Source organism: Haliotis rufescens, unplaced genomic scaffold (assembly GCF_023055435.1).
Source record: "Haliotis rufescens isolate VD_foot unplaced genomic scaffold, xgHalRufe1.0.p SCAF_16, whole genome shotgun sequence".
In the NCBI taxonomy this organism is placed as follows: domain Eukaryota; kingdom Metazoa; phylum Mollusca; class Gastropoda; order Lepetellida; family Haliotidae; genus Haliotis; species Haliotis rufescens.
In genome coordinates this window covers 23,825,112-23,841,443 of record NW_025963846.1, presented here as the reverse complement: position 1 = coordinate 23,841,443, position 16,332 = coordinate 23,825,112, and the positions used below count along the sequence as shown (strand labels likewise).

At 39.8% G+C, this 16,332-nt stretch overlaps 2 protein-coding genes across 4 annotated transcripts in view; one reads left to right on the top strand and one right to left on the bottom strand.

The window, feature by feature from the left end:
- LOC124133830 (orexin receptor type 2-like) overlaps positions 1–16,332 on the bottom strand; it is a 156,599-nt gene that overhangs the window by 51,582 nt on the left and 88,685 nt on the right. The window contains exon 3 of one of the 2 annotated variants that reach the window (XM_046498370.2): positions 7,709–7,744. The exons of the other annotated variant lie outside the window; for it this stretch is intronic. The gene's annotated coding sequence lies outside the window, so the exon portion shown is untranslated. The remainder of the gene's footprint in view (positions 1–7,708; positions 7,745–16,332) is intronic. 2 annotated transcript variants of the gene reach the window in all.
- The window catches only part of LOC124133831 (aminoacylase-1B-like), a 38,347-nt gene continuing 32,001 nt past the window's right edge, over positions 9,987–16,332 (top strand). Inside the window, exons 1-2 of one of the 2 annotated variants that reach the window (XM_046498373.2) lie at positions 9,987–10,282; positions 12,351–12,415. In XM_046498373.2, the coding sequence (XP_046354329.2) occupies positions 10,210–10,282; positions 12,351–12,415 (138 nt within the window). In that variant the 5' untranslated portion in view covers positions 9,987–10,209. The remainder of the gene's footprint in view (positions 10,283–12,350; positions 12,416–16,332) is intronic. The other variant, XM_046498372.2, reaches the window with a different exon arrangement.

Genomic DNA, 16,332 nt, shown 5'->3' with positions numbered 1-16,332 from the left:
ATGATTCACTCTGATGATTCACTCTGATGATTCACTCTAAGGAGTCAATGATTCACTCTGATGAGTCAGTGATTTACTCTGATGAGTCAGTGATTTACTCTGATGAGTCAATGATTCACTGTGATGAGTCAATGATTCACTCTGATGAGTCAATGATTCACTCTGATGATTCACTCTGATGATTCACTCTGATGATTCACTCTAAAGAGTCAATGATTCACTCTGATGAGTCAATGATTTACTCTGATGAGTCAATGATTCACTGTGATGAGTCAATTATTCACTGTGATGAGTCAATGATTCACTGTGATGATTCACTCTGATGAGTCAATGATTCACTCCGATGATTCACTCTGATGAGTCAATGATTCACTCTGATGAGTCAATGATTCACTGTGATGAGTCATTGAATCACTGTGATGAGTCAATGATTCACTCTGATGATTCATTCAACGATGAGTCTGCGATGCATCACAGTTGACTCTTCTCTTTTCTGGCAAGATCCGGGGTAGAATAGGCCTTCAGCAACCCATGATTGCCGTAAAAGGCGACTATGCTTGTCGTAAGGGGCGACTAACGGGATCAGGTGGTCAGGCTGCTGACTTGGTTAATGCATGTCATCGATCTCAATTGCGTGCATTGATGCTCATGATATCAATCACTGGATTGTCTAGTCCAGACTCGATTACTTACAGACCGCCATCATTTGCTCGTTCACCACGCTGCACGCACGTATCATTTTCTGGATCTTAGTGAAGGAAAATGAAGTGCAGCTTAAATCATGTAGCTTGTTGACAGTTGAGTTCATACCTAGTCACCTGCGGTGTATTTACTGAAGGCCAAGACTGGCACTGTAATGGATCCGACCATATCGATGGCTCAATACATTTCTACCGCAAGGAAGCACCAGTAGTTCATTTGATTCGCATGGGTCGAATAATGTTTCTATTCATAGCAATATATCCCATTTAAGTGTTCCTGTCATGCGTGGCTTCGGTGATTCAGTAGTTGGTATAAAGGTCTACGAGCTAGTACAAGGAAGGCCCTGTGTTTGAGGTGCACAGATAGGTATTGGGATCATATTGTACTGGATCTCTGTTATCAAGTCAGCAATCAAGTCCACTTGGGTATTCGGCTGCTAACTCGTCCAAGGCACCACAATTCATAGTGCTGAGTTGTTTCCCATGCAAGAAACCTTTGAACATAGGTGGTGACGTGAAATGGGGTTTAACGTCGCGTCCAAGATTATTGCACTTATATAGCGACGTGCATGCACGTGTGTGAGTGTGTGGCTGCTTGTACTAGTCCGATCTGATGCCGATTTATAGTGCTAGCCCACTGAGATACCATGCCGCAGTTTAACATGAATACCCCACAGTATACTGACTCCGAGCCGACCAGTCCTTGTTTTAGCCCCTAATGCCGAGCGACAGACAGGGTAACAACAAATACCATCTTTGAACGTTTTTTTGGTATGACGCGGCCGGGGATCGAACCCCGGACCTTCCGCTCTCCGGGCGTACGCTAGACCACGGAGGCAGTCCTTTGATCATAGGTATGAGGGAGTATGGTTTTACGCTGCTTTTTGCAATATTCGGGGCGGGTGACACCGGAAATGGAAAGGCAGTTGAAGTGGACTGCCATATACCTTTTAGAAACAGACTGGTTTTGGGTCATCTTTGCATGGTGTCACATATGTGATGTACAGGGGCTTATTGCTATTATCAATTGTAACGAATCGTTTTCAGTCTTATTTGAATATCACTTTTGTATGACACTTTTATTTTGCACAAAAAAGGGTTAAAGTGTATTTGGGGATTTTTTTATTTTTTTCTATATCAAATGGACCCAAGAGAGTTAAATACACAGATCGGACATGTCCCTTTAAAGATTTTCAATTAATGCTAGATTGAACAAGATAAACAGAACCGAGTTATCAGACAAGTGTTCGAATGACGTCAAAAGCAGTCCATTAAATGTGCAGACAGGATATCGTCTAGTTCAGAACCCTTGACACTCTCCCGAAATAGGGTCCTGGGCCCACTTGCACAAAGTGATCTTAGCGTTGCGACTACCGTAAGCCTATGTTAAAGCATGGGCGCTACGATCATCTTAGCGCTAAAAACGCTTTGTGGAACGGGGCCCTGGGCCCACTTGCACAAAGCGATCTTAGCGCTAAGACTATTGTAAGCCTATGTTAAAGTATGGGAGCTACGATCATCTTAGCGCTAAGAACGCTTTGTGGAACGGGGCCCTGGGCCCACTTGCACAAAGCGATCTTAGCGCTAAGACTACCGTAAGCCTATGTTAAAGCATGGGAGCTACGATCATCTTAGCGCTAAGAACGCTTTGTGGAACGGGGCCCTGGCCCACTTGCACAAAGCGATCTTAGCGCTAAGACTATTGTAAGCCTATGTTAAAGTATGGGAGTTATCTCTTAGCGCTAAGATCGTTTTGTGCAAGTGGGCCCAGGCGTAAGGGGGATCTGGGTGCCGTAGTGCCGGTAAGGTGATCGTAACTCCCATACCTTTAACCCAGGCTTACGATAGTTCTACGACATTGGAACAATGTGTCGAGTCCATTCTTTGCGTCCATGTAATACAGTTAGATGTACAAGCAGACCCGATTCTAAGTGTACCCTCATACTGCTTTAACAGTGATGAAACCAGAGCCGCTAATAGATGTGTCATTATTATTTCTGTAATACAAGAAAGCTTCGCAATAAATCGCAAAGAGTGAGTGAGTGAATGAGTTGGGTTTAACGCCACTTTTAACAGTATTCCAGTTATATCGCGGCATGTCAGCTTAATGTGGGAGGAAAGCCCGAAGTGATGCAGGTCTCAGACGTTTACCACTTCGTTGAAACCCACATAATCGGGGCGACCCGTGCCCCCAAATCGCAAAGAGCAATGAAGAACGAAGCGTGGTATATTTAAGGATTGACTGTGTATTTATTTCGGTTCATTGAGGTATGAATCGAAAAACCGATGTGCAAACTGTATGAATCCGCGTGGTTAGAAATGAAACCCGAAGACATGAAAGTTGAACCGAGGTGAGCGGGGAAAAAACAGGCGAGAGAGCCTGCACGTTTGCTGTTTCTTTCATTCTCGGCCTTTGGTTTCAAAGGATAGTTTGGACAATGAATATCCATGAAAGTCGCTAAATGTCCTGTGCATGACGATATACTAGAGCAGAAAGGGAATTCCCTCGACTGTAACATTGGGATTCCCCGACATTCCGCAGTAATAAAAGTAGTGCGCCTCGGTGGGCGTGGCTTAGTTTTTTACATTCATTGGGAACATTCGTGAGCAACTCGTGTTATTCCGGGACAAGCCGAATAGCGACTCGTGCCCCTTTCGTGGCCATTTTTGCGACCGGGTTCCGTCTTAGCGCAAACGGGCATACCTAAAACAATTGTCAACTCGTTGCGTAATGCACAAATATTTCCCAATATATTATATATATTTCAGATGCAATTTATATCACATCGGGACATGCGGATTTATACAGTATGATTGAACACATTTAACTGTGTCTTGAGTATATTTTTAGATGCACGACATATGTAAAATCAAATATTGTTTCTGAGGGATTCTTTGACGAAGAACTTGAAATCATACGCGCATTCTGATTGGTTTGTCGTATTTTCGCACATAACATTCATCGATAGGGGGGACGAGTCTTCTCATTCGCGACCAACTCGTGTTATTCCGGCACAGGTTACAGAAAGGGGCGAGTGGTGACGAATGGAGTCTTCTTGCAGGTTACGGAAAGGGACGAGTGGTGACGAATGTCATTGGGAAATGAATGCAATAACACGTGACCAATTTAGCTAATCAGAATGCAGGAATGTCAATGAACACAACGAAATTTTTATTATTTCGCGATAATACATTATTCTATCATGACCTCACTTCTGGTGATTCGAATATGCGCTCGCAACTTGATGACGTCATATATTGGACGACGTTATTTTGAGAGGGAAGTGGGAAGCAAATTCTTCCCCATATTTGTACCTGGGCTACGCAGATAAACGCAGTGGCCGGATAATCACATCCAAAAGTGGGAGAGAAATGACAATCGGTTTAAGGAGAAAAGCCCCAGATAATCGAGGATATACGGGAAATACAAAACTTCACCCACCTGTTCGTAAAATGGAATTGTCCGACATTTCCGAAGTCGGATTCAATTAGGGAGTCATCATTATTAAAATTTGGGTAAACATATTTAAAGCTTATACATTTTATCAACATCCTAAAGAGGCTGTACATAATGTTGATAGACCCGTGAAGATCCGGGGTAGAATACGTCTTCAGGAACCCATGCTTGTCATAAAAGGCGACTTGCTTGTCGTAAGAGGCGACTAACGGGATCGGGTGGTCAGGCTCGCTGACTTGGTTGATGTTGGTTGTTTGTTTGTTGTTTAACGCCGCAATATTCCAGTTATATGACGGCGGTCTGTAAATAATCGAGTCTAGGCCAGACAATCCAGTGATTAATATCATGAGCATCGATCAACGCAATTGGGATCGATGACATGACTTGGTTGATGTATGTCATCGATCCCAATTGTGTGGATCGATGCGCATGATGTCAGTCACTGGATTGTCTGGTCCAGACTCGATCAAGTCGTCTCAGGCGCGGCGATTCGCTGTGCAGAGTTGCGTCCCTTGGGCACGCCAGAACCCTATGATTGTGGGTTCGAATCCCGGTTCGCCCCGATTATGTTTTTAGGTTTGTCAGCACCATACCCGTGCTCGTGGGTTTCACCGAAGTGGTAAACGTCTGAGACCTGCATACTGTTAAAAGCGGCGTTAAACCCAACTCACTCACTCACTACCTCATGTCTGAAACAACGATTAAGGAACCGACAGTCTGCGCCTCATCCTCTGTAAGGAATTTGTTTAGATCCTGAACAAAAACCTATGCGCGTCCCATAATTTTGAAGCGTCTAGGAGTCTAATTTTAACAGCTAAACGTGCTTCCTGTGTGATGGAAAAACTATATAACCACTACATAGTCATATAACAACAACACATTTATGGACACAATACTTTTAAAAGGTTGGCACAAGAACCGGCAACCTCTTGATTTGTAGGTTCACGCTACCACAAGCTCCCGTAAGATTTGTTGACGTCACAAATGTCATTTTTTCTCGTCGCTATTAGTGAGTGAGTGAGTTTGGTTTTACGCCGCTTTTAGCAATATTCCAGCAATATCACGGCGGGGGACACCAGAAATGGGCTTCACACATTGTACCCATGTCGGGAATCGAACCCGGGTCTTCGGCGTGACGAGCGAACGCTTAAACCACTAGGCTACCCGACCGCCCCGTCGCTATTAAACTATCGATTTATTTGTACATTGAATACATCTCCCTGCACATCGACATATTGACCAGGAAATTTAAAAAAACCGAGGGAAATGCGCAGATTTATTTTGTTTGCTTGTTGTTTAACGCGCAGTCAATCTCATTAAAATCAGATCTTAGTTCTCGCTACCGCTTTGTTTAGCGAGAACTGAGGTCTGATTTTAATGAGATTGACGCGCAGTCAACATTATTCCAACTATATGACGGCTGTCTGTAAATAATAGGGTCTGGGCAAGAAAATCAAGTGATTGACATCATGAGCATAGATCAACGCAGCGAGGCTGAACACCCGATCCCGTTAGCCGCCTCTTACGACAAGCATGGGTTTGCTGAGAATCAAGTTAAACACGGATGTTCATGGGTAGCCGAGCTAATTCACTGCATAAGCGTCTATTCGTCTATTTTGATAAAACATCCGTGTCAACAGAGACAGCATGGAGTCTGTTTACGCAACAAGTCAACGTGCACCTGCTCAGAACCAGTAAAAAATATTATTTTGTACTCGCGTGACCATGCCTAGCGCAGTACATAAACATCCAAACACACAAACACGATCGTGTCTCTATTCAGTCTATGCATAGGTGCCGATTGTGAAATCGATCAAATCAATAATTGCGTACATATATCTTTATGATCTATACAACACGAATGTCCTTGTGTTTAATGTAAGTATCATCGATATACTTAGCATATTATCATATTGTTTAAACAGAAATTATAGGTGATAATATATATGCATCGTCAGTACTTCACTGGCTTGTTGGTACAGTCATGTGTAAATTCAGTCAGTTTGTAAAATGAAGAAATAATTGGGCATTTTGTAAATTGCTTAGGTGAAAATTTCATTCGTTTCACACATTGACTGTAACATATATACACACTAGGTGTCCCAACACAGAACGAAGTGGGTACAAAAATATGCAAAGGGAGGTAAAATAAACATTTTTAATATGTTTTGCAAGAGCGCAGCTGAAAAAGATGGATATTATGTTACATTAATGTCTCACTGATATTCGCCTAGGATTCGGGTGTCTTGAAAACGAGCTTTCGAAGACTCCCTGAACGACTTTCAACCAGTTTTAACAGGAAGGTAAAATACGCGAAAATGTAATTTTGCAGAAAGACATAAACACGAGAAACGACTATAAATATTTTGTTTAATTTAATGCAACAGTCAACAGATAAACAAGCGTCCCAGGTGTTCTGTGAACAGGCGATTCCTGCGTTTTAGTTGCGTAGATTTTAATAAACAGAAGATCCAATTACACAGGTGAATGTGATTAAGAGCATTTTCATTTTAGTGATCTAGTAATCCTTCTTTCGACTACAGTTCATGTCGTCTACAGTCAGTTCGACTTCAGTAATTGTGGTAAGGTGGGATGACTCCACTCCACTCAGTTAATCCCATCCCTCACTTGATAATGGACTAGTCAAAACGCCATCATACTATAAAACAACCTTAATACAATTAAAACTTGAACTGAGGCCGAATAATTTAAAATATCCTGCTCGTGAGTTAGGGAAGCACTCTTTGACTATAACATCAATTATAAGGAAGCTCATTTACCCCGATTAGTCTCTCATATGTGTTTCAGTTATTTTAGTATAAAAAAACATTAAACCACTCATCATGCCGAACACGTGGCTTACCAATAACCAATATATATATATATATATATATATATATAATGTAAAGTTCTAACTCTCAGGCACAGTACGAGTTGAAAGCGCTAGCCAATTAAAACTGTGTTCAATCTTACTCCACTTATTTAATATATATAGATAAAATACAAAAGTCCAAAGATGAGCTGTATAATTTACTCAACCGGTTTCACGCATGAAAACATTATTTATATATATATATATATATATATATATATATATATATATATATATATATATATATATATATATATATATATATATATGTATATTATATATATTATATATATATATATTCGAAAACGAACTGAAGACGAAAGTGGGGTATATATATAATAATAATATGTATATTATATATATTATATATATATACATTCGAAAACGAACTGAAGACGAAAGTGGGGTGTAATTTTACTCGTCTTATGTTCAATTCATCGTAAAGCATAGTTTCGTATATAAACTCAAGTTCTTTTTTTTATACAGCTACGTAAACATCATTTATAAGTTTTTTAATTATGTTAGTTAAGTGCGACACAAATTTCATTCATGACAAATGCTGTACACGTATACCGTTAATTCGATTGTATTAAATAAACAAAATAAAACTTGGTGATCTATACTTATGCAATGGAAAAAAATATATTTTATGCTCTTAAAGATATCAAAATTACTTACCCTTAAATATTGTTAAACCTCTGCGTCCTTCAAGTCCTAAACGAAAAAAGTATACTTGTTACATTAAACGAAGCTTTGCACTCTGTGTAGCCCCTTCTTTGCGCCGGTTTCTTGTGCCATTCTTCACCAATAATTACTGTTATTTAAACATTCTTTACTGTATCACATTTCCTACACAAACAAAAGTTCGCGTGATTACCGAGACGAAATTCCTCAACTTTGATACCGCCACCTAGCGGCAATTCTTGGCGAAGCCTGTCAAAGTCGGTGACTGTTGAGGAAGGAAATAGCTTTAACAATACCTTTAATTGTTGCCACTGTTAGCATCATAGACTGAAATGATTTGGAGCAGTGTGTCTAGTCTAGCGTAAGCTCGTGATATGGTCTCAGATTACGAAAGCCTTTTAACTGTTCTCTTTCATTACCGTTTTGGCGCGGCGTCCGAGGATATAACTTATAACAGTTATTGGAGGCTTTGTGTGGCTTTTGTCTAAGTCGCACACGGAGCGATGGTTGACTTGTGATTGAGCGGACAACTGGGGTCTTACGTACTTTTAGCAATAATCCAGAATCGTCACGGCGGGGAACTACACAAACTGGTCTTTACATATTGAACCTATGTTGGGAATTAAAACCGGGCCTTAAGCATGCGAGCGAACGCTTGAACCACTGGACTAACCCACCGCCCCCTATGGACTTGTGGTTGGTTGGTTTGTAGTTTAACGCCGCACTCAGCAATATTCCAGCTATATGACGGCGGTCTGTAAATAATCGAGTCTGGACCAGACAATCCAGTGACTGACATCATGAGCATCGATCCACACAGTTGGGATACGATGACATGCATCAATCAAGTCAGCGAGCTTGACCACCTGATCCCGTTAGTTGCCTCTATTGCACTTATATAGCGACGTGCATACACGTGTGTGTGGCTGCTTGTACTTGTCCGGACTAATGTCGATTTTATACTTTTTAATATATACTTTTTAATGAGTTGACATGCCGTAGTTTAACATGAATACCCCACTCAGACAGAGCATACTGACTTCGAGCCGACCTGGCCTCGTTTTAACCCCGTAATGCCGAACGCCAGGCAGGGTAAGAATAAGTACCATCTTTTAACGTATTTTGGTATGAGACCAAATGAAACTCCCTGTCAGGGGTGGGTTTGCTTGTGGAATAAATTTGATGTATTCTTATACGCGACTTTATTTCAGGGACTATATGTTCATCTGGGATATTGTCACAAAACATGCGGGTACTGACAGCCAAGAAAGGCATTTTTAGGGTATTGGTCTGTAACGTCTGTGTACTGAATTCTCGCACTGAAAGAAATCCAACCTAATAGTAAGAAATCAGGTCTTCGTTAGGAGTGAGTGAATATTTTTGTTTTACGCCACATCAGCAGTTTTGCAGCTTTTCGAGGTGAGAAATCGGAGGTAATACACACTGTTAACCCTTAATGTACTAACCATACACATACTGACTGTAAGACAAATGAGATCCCTTGGTAAGAAAGATCAACATGACTGTATGTACATGGATGGCGAAATTAAATTATATACAATATCAACATTTTCTATATAGTATAAGTTTCCAACTAACTGTTATTATAACAACAACAAATAGTTGTTGCGGGAGATAAATAAAGATGCCAAGAAATGGGACTGGCCACAAAGAATTTTCAAAAAAGAAAACTTTGAACAAGAGTTATCTCCCTTGGTACTTTAACAGGCAAGCTCCTCACGGCGATAGCCCGTTCGCGGAGCTCTCAAAACTATCGTTGCCACCAGTCAAAACTCCCCACTGTGATAGGTGGCCACAACCATGCTTGGAGTTGAACTCGCAACCGACGGACCGTTATGTTTACAAACAAGTGACAACTGTCGTGACACCGAATAAACTTGCCGCTGCTAAATAACATTCATTGTTTGTCAATTTGAATTTCTATTTCATTAAAACTATCATGTAATTGATATAGTAAGAATGTAAAAGTTGGTTGATTTTCCGTTAATCTGCAATCTCGAACCAATCTGATTATTAAGAAAACAAAGTAAATTCATCTGGAAAACATGGTCAGTCGTAAACCTTTTCAAAATGAAATATGATGGCATTCCCAAAACATAAACAAAACTATGAACGTTACGACATTTGGGGTAGGAGGGCAAATTTCAAGATTCTTGTAATGGCCGCGCCCACACTGGTGGCAGCACAAGCTCCTCACAGCGATAGCCCGTTCGCGGAGCTCTCTATATTATGAGAGAGTGTAACGAAGGTGTCACGCGCAGGGAAGGAGCTTGGTGGCAGCAATGTTACCAAGAGTGTAACGAAGGTGTCACGCACTGGAAAGAAGCTTGGTGGCAGCGATGTGACCGAGAGTATAACGAAGGTGTCACGCGCTGTGAAGGAGCTTGTGTAACAGGGGAGGTAATTCAAAGCCGTTGTTTCACTATAGTAAACTGATAACTGTCCCAGTTAAACAGCTACAACAAGTAACAGAGATGGAAAATCCAGCCGTGACAATTTTCAGAAATTACCTCAAGATAAAGTCCGTGCAGCCAGAACCTGATTACAGTAAGTATCCGTCTTTCTTCCCATGCGCTCCACGTGTTTATGTTATAAGAAAAAGAGCAAGCAAACACATGTTCAATGGAAGCCACGCCTACTTTATTCAATCCCTCGATCAGCGACTACATGTGACTGATATATGCATGAACATGTCTTAGCGCTGAGTCTTAGTTCGCTTCGTTTTACCTTGACCTAGAATCAAGTACAGACCACGCTTGCTCCTGTGTATAATAGCTATGTCAATAATAATTCGGTTGCCAGTGAAATCTTCCACTCCGGTTGAAGCACAGGGATTAGCACCTATGCACAATTAAATACGACTATACATGTTTTTTAGTGACCCCGAAGGATACATGGGTCAATGCAAGTTATGTTTATTGTGTACAGCTGCGAATTTCTGTGGCTGGAGTCAAAACAACCAACGCCATGCTTGTCTTAAAAAGCGACTACCGTATTCGACGTAATAAACGCCCTGTTCTGATAAGCGCCCACGGCGATATTTGCTAATGTATCGACTGGTGAACAATCCCAATTAGCATCCCTTCCGATTGATCAGTGTACACAAGACTTATTTATTTGTGCATAATACGCACTCGTGTGTTATATGCACCATTAATCATGGGTATTTAAATTCTGGAAAATATATATGTCGTGTAAAATACGCACAGACTTTTTTTTTGTATCATATTAGGCTGTCAGCATAAACCACAATATTATTATATTATTATTATGAATATATCTTTCAACTCTGTTTTTTTTTCTTACCAAAACTATATTCTAATAAGAGCTCCCTTTTTCTAATTTTGAGAGCACCCTGGGCGCTTATTATGTCTAATACGGTATGCTTGTCGTAAGAGGCGACTAATGGGATTGGGTGGGCAGGCTCGCTGACTTGGTTGATGCATGTCATCGACCCCAATTGCATGGATCAATGCTCATGATGTCAATCACTGGATTGTCTGGTCAAGACTTGATTATTTACAGAAAGCCATCATATAGCTGCAATATTGCTGAGTGTGGCGTTAAGCAACAAACAAATAAACAAACTAACAAACAAAAGTGGACCAAACTGCTAAACAACTTAAATGAAAAAATATAATTTGTTTTCCATGCACTTGGTGCCTGAAGACATAAATATTATGTCACATTTTTCGATAATAGGTTGCACTGGCACATGATTTATAAAGATTAATCGAGCCCTGTAACACATTAGGTCTACGGTATTCGACATAATAAGCGCCAAGGGCGCTCTCAAAATTAGAAATAGGGGGCTCTTATTAGAATATTATTTTGATGAAAAAAACGGAGTTGAAAGATAAATTTTGTGATTTATGCTGACAGCTTGAAATGCTTATGTACGACAGATATATTTTTCCAGAATTTAATTGCCCATAATTAAGGATGATATGACACACGAGTGCATATTATACGCGAAAAAATAAGTCGTGTGTACATTGATCAATCTGAGGGGTGCCAATTGGGATTGTTCACTAGCCAATATATTAGCAAATATCGGCGTGGGCGCTTATTAGAGCGGGGCACTTATTACGTTGCATATGGTATTATAATATATTGTAATTAGAAAAGTTTTTCCTTCTTCAATGTTTGTGCAATGTTTTTTCACAACCTTCTCTCAGTGGTTGCCCTTGTACTCATGAAATCTACCGCGATCATATTTTTTTGGCAAAGTTATCGAAAAAGATTTAAAAAATATTTTCAATGAATTTCCCCCCTTAACCTGTCATGTTTTTGGCAGCTCATGATTATGCCTGCACCCGTGCCCCCCTCCTCCGCTGACATCTCAAATATGAATGTTTCTCAGGGCTTTTTTTTCAAAAGCGACGAAGGACCTTTTTAATTTGACTTTATTGAAAACAAATGGAATAAGAATATCAACAAACAACTGGACACACACTGAGCTCTAACACAATGTGAGTTTCAAATGACGCAGAAAATATCAACTTTAACCTTTTTTTCTCACTGGTAATAAAAATGATTCCCCAATGCTCGAGACACATTTCCTCTTTTGTTTTAGCCTTACAGAAATGTATCTATTGTCTAACAATTCTTGCAGGCGAAACTACAGCATTTCTGTCAGATCTAGCAAAGGATATTGGTCTAGAATGCAAAGTTGTGGAGGTAAGTTTTGTTAATTTCATAATCAGAAAGTGAATGTATTTGTAAATTTTCTCAATATAAATGGGGTTTCTAGGTCAGAAGAGATCCTCATCAGTTATCCCCCCATCCGAGGTGTCCTATCAACCGACAGCTCGTGTTGGCCAGTGTTGAGGACTGTACAGAGTGCAGTGATATGTACCGTATTCGACGTAATAAGCGCCCAGGGCGCTCTCAAAATTAGAAATAGGGGGCTCTTATTAGAATATTATTTTGGTGGAAGAAAAAGAGTTGAAAGATCAGAAATTTCGTGGTTTATGCTGACAATCTGAAATGTTTATCTACGACAGGTATATTTTTCCAGAATTTAATTGCCCGTAATTAAGGGTGCATATAACACACGAGTGCGTATTATATGCGAATAAGTCCTTTGTACACTGATCAATCGGAAGGGGTGCTTATTGGGATTGTTCATTAGCCAATACATTAGCAAATATCGCCATTGGCGCTTATTACGTCGAATACGGTAACTGTAATACTGCTGACCAAGGCAGTGACAACAGTAGCTCTACACACTTCTTTTTTGCTGTGCTGTCAGTAGTGACCTTTGCACTTTGACCTTGATGCATGATTTATTTGTTGCTCTGAAATTACCGCTTAAAATTTGCACCCTGGATATTAGTAGTGTTGACATAAAGTTCCTTTAATTTGGATCTTTCAATAATTACTAAAACTTCAGCATTTTATTTTTGAAAAAACAAAAGGATCCATCCTTATGCCAGATTTTATTTGATACTTGGTTTACAATTCGCTGATTAAAAAAAATAAAAAAATGTAAAATAAAAAAATTAGAAGCAATGTTGTTGTTTTTATTCCACAGATATAACTAAAGTATTATCAAAACAAACTTATTTACTGATGCTATCATAAAAATGAAATATTTATAGAACTAAAATTAAAACCTTTTGAAAATGTGTCTTTTTAAAAACTTTAAAATTTTGTATCAAGATTAGATTTTTTTAATCAACAGCTATAAAACCAGATATTTTTTTCCATTTCAAACTATGAGCCTGATTCCCTTTTTGATAAAAACTCCTTGCAACTAGGTAATTGATGTGGCTTGCAATTTCTTTTTTTTTCAATAATCTGAAGCAATATTATTTTGTTCAAGAATTTTCAGGAACAATTGCTTGTTTTTGATAAAATCCAAGCATTAATGTTGTGCTCAGCTAAATCAAATATTGCGGAGAAAGGTTATCTGCATATGGACACACAGGGAGAATCTGCCTTTCTTTGCATACGCTCCTCATGTGCAAGCTCTGCAGATGTTTCCTTATTGCACTGTTGACCATGGCCGGTACTGGTGGTAGCAAGTGTTTAGATAAGTAAGATCATTGATGGTAGACATAAATTGGAGAAACAATTACATACTGTCCATTCACAAGTAATTAGGCAATCTTGACCAAGGTCTGAAACAAGATGTCAATAATCTAGGCCACAGTTAGTAGCAAGTAACTTGAGCCAACCTAAACCATGACTAAAAGCAAGTACTTGAACAATCTAGACCCTTGAAGGTAGCAAGTACTTGAACAATCTAGACCCTTGAAGGTAGCATGTAACTAGACAATATAGACCCTTGATGGTAGCATGTAAGTAGACAATCTAGACCCTTGATGGTAGCATGTAAGTAGACAATCTAGACCCTTGAAGGTAGCATGTAAGTAGACAATATAGACCCTTGATGGTAGCATGTAAGTAGACAATCTAGACCCTTGAAGGTAGCATGTAAGTAGACAATATAGACCCTTGATGGTAGCATGTAAGTAGACAATCTAGACCCTTGAAGGTAGCATGTAAGTAGACAATCTAGACCCTTGAAGGTAGCAAGTAAGTAGACAATCTAGACCCTTGAAGGTAGCATGTAAGTAGACAATCTAGACCCTTGAAGGTAGCATGTAAGTAGACAATCTAGACCCTTGATGGTAGCAAGTAAGTAGACAATCTAGACCCTTGATGGTAGCATGTTAGTAGACAATCTAGATCCTTGATGGTAGCATGTAAGTAGACAATACAGACCCTTGATGATAGCATGTTAGTAGACAATCTAGATCCTTGATGGTAGCATGTAAGTAGACAATCTAGACCCTTGAAGGTAGCAAGTAAGTAGACAATCTAGACCCTTGAGGGTAGCATGTAAGTAGACAATCTAGACCCTTGAAGGTAGCATGTAAGTAGACAATCTAGACCCTTGATGGTAGCAAGTAAGTAGACAATCTAGACCCTTGATGGTAGCATGTTAGTAGACAATCTAGATCCTTAAAGGTAGCAAGTAAGTAGACAATCTAGACCCTTGAGGGTAGCATGTAAGTAGACAATCTAGATCCTTGATGGTAGCAGGTAAGTAGACAATCTAGACCCTTGAAGGTAGCATGTAAGTAGACAATCTAGACCTTTGATGGTAGCATGTTAGTAGACAATATTAGGCCCTTGATGGTAGCATGTAAGTAGACAATATTAGGCCCTTCATGGTAGCAAGTAAGTAGACAATCTAGACCCTTGATGGTAACAAGTAAGTAGACAATCTAGATCCTTGATGGTAGCAAGTAAGTAGACAATATAGACCCTTGATGGTAGCATGTAAGTAGACAATCTAGATCCTTGATGGTAGCAAGTAAGTAGACAATATAGACCCTTGATGGTAGCATGTAAGTAGACAATCTAGACCCTTGATGGTAGCATGTTAGTAGACAACTAGACCCTTGAAGGTAGCATGTAAGTAGACAATCTAGACCCTTGATGGTAGCATGTAAGTAGACAATATAGACCCTTGAAGGTAGCATGTAAGTAGACAATCTAGACCCTTGAAGGTAGCATGTAAGTAGACAATCTAGACCCTTGATGGTAGCATGTAAGTAGACAATCTAGACCCTTGAAGGTAGCATGTAAGTAGACAATCTAGACCCTTGATGGTAGCATGTAAGTAGACAATATAGACCCTTGAAGGTAGCATGTAAGTAGACAATCTAGACCCTTGAAGGTAGCATGTAAGTAGACAATCTAGACCCTTGATGGTAGCATGTAAGTAGACAATATAGACCCTTGAAGGTAGCATGTAAGTAGACAATCTAGACCCTTGAAGGTAGCATGTAAGTAGACAATCTAGACCCTTGATGGTAGCATGTAAGTAGACAATCTAGATCCTTGAAGGTAGCAAGTAAGTAGACAATCTAGACCCTTGAAGGTAGCATGTAAGTAGACAATCTAGACCCTTGAAGGTAGCATGTAAGTAGACAATCTAGACCCTTGATGGTAGCAAGTAAGTAGACAATCTAGACCCTTGATGGTAGCATGTTAGTAGACAATCTAGATCCTTGATGGTAGCATGTAAGTAGACAATACAGACCCTTGATGATAGCATGTTAGTAGACAATCTAGATCCTTGAAGGTAGCATGTAAGTAGACAATATAGACCCTTGATGGTAGCAAGTAAGTAGACAATCTAGACTCTTGAGGGTAGCATGTAAGTAGACAATCTAGACCCTTGATGGTAGCATGTTAGTAGACAATATTAGGCCCTTGATGGTAGCAAGTAAGTAGACAATATTAGGCCCTTGATGGTAGCAAGTAAGTAGACAATATTAGGCCCTTGATGGTAGCAAGTAAGTAGACAATCTATACCCTTGATGGTAGCAAGTAAGTAGACAATCTAGATCCTTGATGGTAGCATGTAAGTAGACAATCTAGACCCTTGAAGGTAGCATGTAAGTAGACAATATAGACCCTTGATGGTAGCATGTTAGTAGACAATCTAGATCCTTGATGGTGGCATGTAAGTAGACAATCTAGACCCTTGATGGTAGCATGTAAGTAGACAATCTAGATCCTTGATGGTAGCATATTAGTAGACAATATTAGGCCCTTGATGGTAGCAAGTAAGTAGA